Source organism: Dipteris shenzhenensis, chromosome 4, assembly GCF_047967505.1.
Source record: "Dipteris shenzhenensis isolate YYH24624 ecotype China chromosome 4, Dip_SZ_1.0, whole genome shotgun sequence".
NCBI classification, from domain to species: Eukaryota; Viridiplantae; Streptophyta; class Polypodiopsida; order Gleicheniales; family Dipteridaceae; genus Dipteris; species Dipteris shenzhenensis.
The window spans coordinates 43,714,204-43,723,567 of NC_141599.1; the positions used below are offsets into that span (position 1 = coordinate 43,714,204).

General features: G+C 42.5%; 1 protein-coding gene across 1 annotated transcript; it reads right to left on the reverse strand.

Annotated features, from left to right (window-relative positions):
• Nucleotides 1-6,620: 6,620 nt before the first annotated feature.
• LOC147902912 (wall-associated receptor kinase-like 20) lies at nucleotides 6,621-9,073 on the reverse strand. Its single transcript, XM_087373832.1, has 3 exons — nucleotides 8,313-9,073; nucleotides 8,123-8,185; nucleotides 6,621-8,031 (listed from the first exon to the last, which is right to left on the reverse strand). The coding sequence occupies exons 1-3, from the start codon at nucleotides 8,989-8,991 to the stop codon at nucleotides 6,923-6,925; spliced, it is 1,851 nt and encodes a 616-aa protein (XP_087229958.1). The 5' UTR covers nucleotides 8,992-9,073; the 3' UTR covers nucleotides 6,621-6,922.
• Nucleotides 9,074-9,364: the final 291 nt, after the last annotated feature.

Consider the following 9,364-nt stretch of genomic DNA (forward strand, 5'->3'; position numbering starts at 1 on the left):
AGCATGAGCATGAAAGAGGGAAAAGAGGGGGGGAAAGAGGAGAAGAAGAGGGAAACGAAAGAGGAAAAAAGAGGGGGAAAGAGATTGAAAGATTGAACGAGAAGGAGAAGGAGAGGAGGGAAAGAAGAGGAGAGAAGAGGGAAAGAAGAGGGAAGAGAGGGGGAAGGGAGGGTTCCTATGCCCATCACTGCAGCTAGTGCTTAAGGCGCTAACTGCAGGCCAATGCAAATAAAAAAAATAACAAATGGAAAAAAGAGGAAGCACTTACCTGGAATAGTATGTTCCGCTCAATGTTTTGTGGACTGGCCCTACAAAAGAGAGGAGTCTTCTTTCTTTCATGAAATCTCGTTTTTTGTTTCAATCCTTTGAAATCAAGCATGAAAACTAGTAAGCAGCTTTAGCAATACAAGGAGAAGCACTCACAAAACGAAATCTCACAAAAAACCTACCTACATTGTTCAAAGAGACTCACCTCTTCAAAAACTTCCTTTCAAGAAACCAAAGAGGGAGAAGGGTGGAGGGGGAGCACAAGAGCTAGGAGAGGAGTGAGTAGTAGTGAGGAGTGGAGAATAGAGTGGGAGGTCGTCAGAAATATGTGGGAGAAGAGATTGCTTTGCTTACAATAGAGATTAGAGAGTGCTAAAGAAAGCATATTGCATCGCGATGGGTTTCGGTTTTAACCCACAGCGTCACTATATAGCGACGCTTTTCTATCGCTATATAGGGACACTAAAGAGTCGCTATATAGCGACCTTTAACACTAAACCCTAAACCCTAAACCCAAACCCTAAAAGTCGCTATATAGCGACCTTTAACCCTAAAAGTTACTATATAGCGACACTTAATCCTATAAGTGGCTATGTAGCGACCCTTTACCCTAAGTGTCGCTATATAGCGACACTTATATCTTAAAAGTGTCAATTCAAGGCACTTGATCTAAGAAGAGAGGGAAGGAGCTCATGGGTGGCTATTTTTTGGATCTTAATGGATTTCCTTGCATTTTGTGTTGTGACTTTAGAGGTGTGCAGATGGAAGGGACGAGTGAAATCTTGTCAGATGATGCGCCAATGCTCGAGAGTGCAGAGTGGCTTACAGAGAGGTTGTATTATCATTGCACTCATTGCAAGCGAGAAGTATGACATCAACGCCGTATTGTCATGAGCCACTTGAGGATGTATGGGGAGGAGCCCAAACCAATACCCACCATTGGTGGTGCACATGGTGATGAATCATCGAAAAGCCATTGCTATTTGAGTTTGTGATTAATATTGCATGTGTACACGACACAAAATCTTGAGACAGGATGAGGAGGGTGGTGTGCATATACCTTCACACTACCAATGTGGATATGAAGATAGAGATCATGTGGATATGGAGATGCCACTACCAATGCCGGATCCAATTGATCCAAATGGATTTAGAGAAGAAGATGAAGATCACAATATGAGCCAAGAGGAAGATGTGCATAATGACATTATATGGGAGGAAGATGGAGATCACGATATTGAGGAAGAAGGTGACGATCATCAAGAATCACCCGACTTTATTGAAGAAGATAATCAAGTCTATGGTGAACGTATGATGATGATATAGGAGATCAACTCAGTATAGAGTTGGAGATAGACTTGTTTGGCATACTAGACTTGGCTCAGGATGAAGCCAAGTCTCAAACGTAAACATGAATATATGAGCTTCGAACTTGATGTACATGCTCTTGTACTTTTATTCTTTCAAAGGATCAAACATGTACATGCTCTAGTATTTTTATTCTCTATGAGATCAAACATGTATGAAAATTTAAAAAGATTTGTCATTGGAAAAAACTAACTTTTAAGGCCTACATGAGTAAAAAACATCTTTGGAAAATGTCGCTATAAAATAGTGTCTCAGTGTCCGTATATAGCGAAGTGCCTAATACGATGAGGCACGAGTGGCAAGAGCACCAAGAGATGGCGGACACCCAGACAGGACAACACAGGGCATGGGCATGAGTGGGGTGAGGGGGTATAAAGAGAGAGAGTGTTAGAGAGTGGTGAGGGGTGGAGTTAGAGAATATAGCGACACTTAAAAGTCACTATATAGCGACCTTTATAATCGTCGCTATATAGCGACGTTTGCACAACATCGATATCTAGCGACGTTTGCTTAACGTCGCTATATAGCAATGCTTTACGGGATGCGCTTTTCATACCAACGATTAGCGCCCCATGCGCGCTAAACATCGGTATGTAAACGTCGCAATAGGATCCGTGTGTAGTAGTGAAACTCAATGTTGGACATCGACTTGAAACTTTAACTTGATGTTCTGCTTCAAGTTGAAGCTTGAGCTTGATGTTGGACATCGACTTGAAGCTTTAATTGGATGTTCAACAAGTTGAAGCTTGAAGTTGATGTTGAACATCGAGTTCAAGCTTTAACCCGATGTTGAACATCAACTTAAAGCCTTCATTTCATGTTTAGTATCGAGTTGAAGCTTAAAATCGATGTCAAATATCATGTTTAAGATTCTAACTGATGTTGGGACATCGAGTTGAACGTTATACTTGATGTTCCACATTGAGTTTAACAAAATCAAAGTAAAGTTTCTACTTGTTCAGTACACTCATGGTCATATGACCAAATGTTTGATCCATTTTCAATGGAGCTTTTTTTACATGTTTCGTTTACATTGACAGCAATGATGTCACTTGTGTAGATGACTTACACACCTAAGCCCATGGTCTTCATGTGGAAGAAGACAATGTTATTGTCAAAAGCGTAGAGGAAGATTCTTCTTCCACTTCACCTTGGGGATGAAATCAATGTAACCAATGAGAGTGATGCTCTACAAACTAATGAAGAGTAGTCAATTTTGAAATGTATAGAAATAATTTTTAAGTTGTTTATTGATGATCATGTTTTAATGATTTATTCGATTTAAATATATAGCGTATAATCTTTGCTTTTAATAATAGCACTATTACCTTTCCATGTGAGATCTATGAACACGTGAACTTAGTTTCTTATAAAACCATATCATTTCTTGGTACTTTTTAAAAATTTGTATTCAAGGACGTATGGTTTTTTATCTCATTTTAGAAAAGCCTTTATCATGAGTGAAGCACTTCTCTAATTTATTTAAAAAGAGCCCCTTTTTGTGCAAAATCTTTCAAAGATTCCAAATGTTTTTGCTAATGTGGAAATATTACCCAAACAATCTGCAATGGTGTTAATGACTAATGTCTGTTCAACCACACTAGTTCACGACAATCACATAATTGGTGTTTAAGCTGAACCAGCCACAGTTGCATGATGTCCCAACCACCGGGCTGGTTTAGGACAATAACAATATATTACCATTCTGTTATGAAATGCATTGCTGTTAATTTTTGTTCAACCATGCTGGTTCAGGACAATCACATAACTAGTATTTGAGCTAAAGTAGCCACAATGACCTGATGTTCCAACCACTGGGCTAGTTTAGGCAACCACTGACTTGTGTTATATCAAGCATGTGTATGATGTGCTCATCAAACACCTTGTGTCCCATCTGCTTTTTACAGATGTCCTTTCTATTTGGAGAAACTCTCGTATTTTCAAGCCAAAATGTCATCATTCTAGCAATAACTTCTGCCCTTAGGCTGTCCCTCCTTTTCTTGCGTTTTATTGAAGCCCACAGACTTCTCGAAACAAGATGATTGTGCATTGCTCCTGCTCTACGTTCAACCATTGGAGTCACCTTGGTGCTTCTGATTGACAACATCTTCGACATTGTGTGCCCAAGCCATTTCTCCTTCGTTTCATGGGACACCGACATAGCTAATATCACCCTCTTTCTAGCTAGTTGATCTAAGCTGTGCACCCCTTTCACTTTTTGTAGGCCATTTCTCAGGTTAGAGGGCAATGCCTCTTGGGCATGCATCTCCCGAGGTGTTGGTCGATTTGTTACTCTACAAACTTTATGGTGCAAGCTAAAGCTTGTGAAGATTCGAGATTGGTATTCACGTGAATGGCTTGATGTTGCTGCCTCAAATGCTCCCACCGTGACACCACATCTCGTGTTCTTCACTTCAATGGCAATGATCGAATGTGTGCATTTGCAAGTCCTTCTTGCTGTTGCTCTGCAAGGATTAATCTTCTTTCTTCTCATTGTTTCTCCCTTTGCAAACATTGCAAAAGTGTCTCCACTGTTGTTTTAATATCATGCCATTGCTTTCCTCGACCCGCAATTTGTTCCTTGTGCCTTGACCAAGCTTTTTCATCTTTCTTGTCTCGCAACCTTTGGCTACTTCTCTTGCAAGCCATGGTGAGCTGCATGTTGCCATTGATGCCATGGCGACAATCAGTCCAGAATAGACCCTCCAAAACATGAGGAATCTAGCTTGTGAGGCGAGCAAAGAATAGAAGACAACTTCCCCGAGAAACGACAATGTCAAACTAAAGTCTATGCAAGGTCACGTCAACGTGCGTGCGGGTTGTAAGACGAGGGTAGGTTACAAGTACTTAATGTTCCAAGATTGATAGGCGGGAGGTGTGAAAATTCAAAATTTGTGGGAGTGGCAAAATTTTCAGCCATCGAATTTCTCTCCTCTGGCGATACAAGTCAGCAGAATTGGATATCCCAAACAAGTGCAATGTGGCCTAAATTCTTCAAAACATAAATAGGCCAAAGGCAAGCTATCGGGTTTGATGCTATGTATTATGAAATGCAATGGCCTTTGGCATACTTATGAGCCATATAGCAAGCAAGTACATGGAAAAAGAAATAATTCAAAATTGTAAAATATTGTTGTATTTGTTAAAAGATCTTTGCACATGCACAAATTGCACATTTTTAACTTCTTTCATTTTAGGGTGAATCTAGAAACCAATATCAACAACTATCAATGTTTTGAGACCACCATATAGAAGTCCCACTAGTTTGGATTTCAAATTTTCAATCCATTTTGGTTTTCAACAAATCAAAAAAAAGTTATGGAGCATGCCCTCAAATGGGTGTGCATCACTTTAGCACAACATTGGAGGCCCGTTCACCCATAGGTAATAATCTCATTTAGGTGTGTCCTTGGGTTTAGGAGAAGCTCATGTAGTGTGCTTTTAAATGATTACTTGGTTGCATGTATGTACAGAATAAAATTTTGATGTTTTTGAATAAATTGTTATAACCTATACTCTTTAGGATGCATGCTTCACATGCAGCATAGCACCTTTAATGCTTTAATGGTCTTGTTTCAAATCATTATCCCATAATTTTTTAGTCTCACGTTCAAGTTTAGAATGTGTAGTACAACTTGAAGACAAAGTTTTTTGAATTCCGTTGAGCAATGCATAAGTTATAGGTCATGCAAGATACCTATATACAGAAAATTCCTTGAACCTCACTAAAATGGCTACACCCAAGCAAACAATGACCCGAGGTCTATTAAATCTTCTAGTCATCTCTGATTCCATCATTAAAGACCTTGATAAAACAAATAAATTACCATGGTCTCTCTACAGAATTTTTGCTAACACTAATCCAGCCGAGGTTCCGTTACATTCTAATTGGAATGTCACATATAATTGAGGGGACAAAGGTGCTATTTTAGTCATTGTTTAGTGCAATGGTGAGCTCTTTGCCATATTGGCATACTAGCTAGGTGGGTAAGAAACCATATGCAATGTTTACATACTCTTACTTTAAGGCCTTATGACATTGTGGCAATTTTATAGGAAATGGAAAATTTAATGCCAAGGTGGCATGTGGTCCCTCATCTAATTTTTCAAAAAAAAATCCATATAACTATTGAGCTCTTATCATCAATGGTTTTGTGAAAAAAAGGACTTTGTGAAGCATTCTAGGGTTGAAAATGGCATTCATATTTTCTCCCAACATTATGATACTTAATGTCTTATGATCTTTTGGTAGTTTTGTGCGAAATTGAAAATCTAATTGGTATGTAGTCTCCTACCTTTTCTTCTAGTTTTTTTCCCACAACACAAGTGGGTTCTTCAGGTCAATAGTCTTATGGGAAATAAGACTTTGAAGCATTTGAGGATTGAAAATGACATTAAATTCACCTTTTCACCAAACGTTATGATATTTGAATTAATTTGTCCCATAAAAACTTATCATATCATTAGGACTTGAACCAGACTTGAACAAGCAAAATTCATGAAAGCCTTTTCCCACCATGTCCTTAAAGCTTTAGCTGAACCTCTCTCATATTAAAACAAGGTGAATGCTCATAAAGCATTCATAAGGCCCCCTCATATGTGCAGCTTGGAAAAGAGAGAGAGAGAGAGAGACTTGGATGTGCAAAAAGGAGAAGAGAGAAGAGAGAGAGGGGAGGGGGGCGGGGGGGCTTGCCTTGAAATAGAAAGAGAGAAAGAGGGAACCCTCAATCAATCATAAACAACAACGAGAAGTTGCGTGGAAATTCAAGGCAAGGACAAAAAATTGATTCGAAATGACTTTCGCTTCTCCAAGGTGGGCTGCCATCGATTAGACTTCCCAGTGACATGTGGCAGGCCAAAAACACTTATCCGTCTTTCTCAAGAACTTGACCTTTAACGTTTTAGAAAAACTAAGAAATTGCAAGCTGCGTGCAAAGTGCAAGGAGAGATGAATGAACGTGTGGCTGCCATGTGGAGATTTAAGATACTGTAATAATGATATTATACGAGGTTTTCTCACGTATCATGGACAGTCGAACCCCATGAATCCGATTGTAGATTTTTCTTCGGAAGTGACTCGTGAGCTACCGTTCTATTTTACTTATGGTCCTCGACGACTGTGCGGGATTTGCGACAGTCATGGCTAAATGGCTAACAACGCCGTCAATGGGTATAAGCATTGAGAACAGAACATCAGCTTAGCCCGCCTTGTTTCGGTTCCTCTCAAGAGCTCTCTTCGGAGAAAACCAGCGGCAGGCGATGAACGTCTATCAATTGTCGAGGGAGGCTACCTAGCTAGCTTGATGGCAAGAGCGCGCTGGCTGGCTGGCTGGCTGGCTATCTGCCGCTCGCTTGCAGCGATCAGCGAAAGGAGGCGACGGAGGACGAGGTTCATGGAAGGGCGACGAAGTGGCTTATCATGCACGCAGTCGAGGGCGAGAGCTACCAGAGCTTGCATGGAGTCCATGCACGACGAGATTAAGCTGGAGGAGGAGGCTTGAAGCATCTCCATATCCAACAGCTCCTCCAAGCGACCTTCCTCCACCTTCTTCTTCGCAAACGCAGCAAGATTGATGTCCTCCCTTTCCCAATCGAACGCATGCAACGACGTCGCCAGCTGCAGAAGCACCACCCCAAAACTGTACACATCGCTCTTTTCTGTCAACCTGAAGGTCCTGTAGTATTCCGGATCCAAGTACCCCATCGTCCCGTCCACATGCGTCGATACATGACTTTCGTCCTCCTTCGCTAGCCTCGACAGCCCAAAATCGCACAGCTTCGCATTCATCTCCTCATCCAACAGTATGTTGCTCGCCTTCACATCCCTGTGATACACCCCCGGACTCGCTTGCTCGTGTAGATACTCCAACCCCGTCGCTGCTTGTATCGCTATCTCCACCCTCTCCCTCCACCCCAATTTCCTCATCCCCTGCCCAACCTTCTTCCCCAAATGATCTTGCAAACTGCCGTTCTTCACGAACTCGTACACCATCACTGGCTGCTCCGTCTCCACACAGCACCCCAATAGCCTCACTACGTTCCTATGATTCAGCTGTGCCAGTACCTTCACCTCGTTTAGCACTTGCTCCGTCCCCTTGGGGTTGCCTATCTTAGCCACCTTGATCGCTACTGCCGTCCCGTCCTCCAATGTCCCTTTGAACACCTCCCCGAAGCCGCCGCAGCCCAGCACTCTGTTCCTGGCGTACCCGTCTGTTGCCCTCTTTATCTCCTCTCTGCTAAACAGCCTGGCGCACCTTCCGCCAGAGTTTGCATACAAGATCAGCTCCCTCTCCCTCGCCAGCTTTGAACGTGCCCTCTTCTTGGCGAGCAGTCTTCTTAAAAGTAGCACAGCGACGACGACCGTCAGCAGCAAGCCCATCGTTCCCAAAACTACCCCTGTTTAATCATAAGCCAAAAGACAACAACAAAAATACTTATTCGTTTCCAAAGTCCAAATTAACAAGTGACTGAGTGATCGATTACTTACCTGCGGCATAGGCGGTTTTGTGGCAGCTGGCGAGCGTATTTTCCTTCCAAACACAGTAGGGAACTGCAGTTTCCAAAAAAGCCACAATTCTCAGACGATTTCCCGACGTATTCAAGCGAATTGCTTGCGGAGCCCATTCGACTAAAAAGAACTCGAGAAGCCCAAGACATGACCGTTCAAATCTGATCACCTTTGAAGCAGATCCCAGAAGCATAGTCAGGAAAGTATCCCGGATTGCATCGGCACAATGGTCTGCTACTGAGTCGATCCTTCCGACAAGTCGAATTCGGTCCACACTCCATTTGCCCAGTCACGCAAGGCGGTTCCGAGGTTGGAATGTCCCAAGCAACCTGCAAGCCGATTGTCCAATCTTCCAAAGGCGCATCCACATTTAGGTCCACTACGCTAATGTATGCCGTCAACAGTCCACCAATTGGCATAACGGTCCGAAAGTTTGGTCCAGCAGTAAACACATCGAAGTAGCAGCAGATTGTATTATTGCAAACACTTGCGGTGGAATCCAGAAGCTTGCTACAAAAGCGGCTATCATTGCACTGCATACTAGGAAATGTTAGCATAATCCTGGAACAATTGAAATACGCCAGGGAATTGCGGCTCGTGAAGGTAAAGGGCCGGCTTTTATTCAAGGTGATATTCAAAGCGCTCAATGAATCCTTGGAATGACAGGAGGATCCCAAATGAGCGCCAGCACCAAGTATCAGGGTCCTGTCGGTCCAGTTTACGCTAAGAATCGGGTAAGAGAAATACAGTGTTCTAAATTCGAGCTGCTGGGTGCTGGAATTGCATGCGACGGGATAATTTGGGTGCCCACAACCTTGCTCTGTGCTAAGGGGGTATGGAACGGGCATATTGCCGCAGTCTGGGCATTGCAGGAAGCAAACTGTTACGCAGGCTTGAAACAGCACGATGGTAAAGAGGAAAATCCAGCTGACGGAGGCTACCATCAGCAACCTTGCAAGGCAATGGATGCTGCCTTCTTCTATCTATCTTGTGTGGAACAGATTAGCGCAGAGCTGAAGGCTCAGGGATGAGCATAAACGAGGGAGGATCTCAGATGTATGTCTAGATTTAGACGTGCATAATGCGTGAAAGCATGTGTGAAACGGTGAAAACATCTGCCGTGTCAAACTCGAATGCATGTAATTTCACCTTAGCGTAACAGTAAACAAAGGACAAAAGGACGGATTAAATTGTCAAAAGAAAAAGGGCACATTGATGTGG

Coding starts and splice junctions, on each gene's coding strand:
- LOC147902912 (XM_087373832.1), bottom strand. CDS start 8,991: ATGCCCGTTCCATACCCCCTTAGCACAGAGCAAGGTTGTGGGCACCCA. Junction 8,186..8,312: donor TTCTGGGATCTGCTTCAAAG/GTGATCAGATTT, acceptor TGGAAACTGCAG/TTCCCTACTGTGTTTGGAAG. Junction 8,032..8,122: donor CAAAACCGCCTATGCCGCAG/GTAAGTAATCGA, acceptor ATGATTAAACAG/GGGTAGTTTTGGGAACGATG.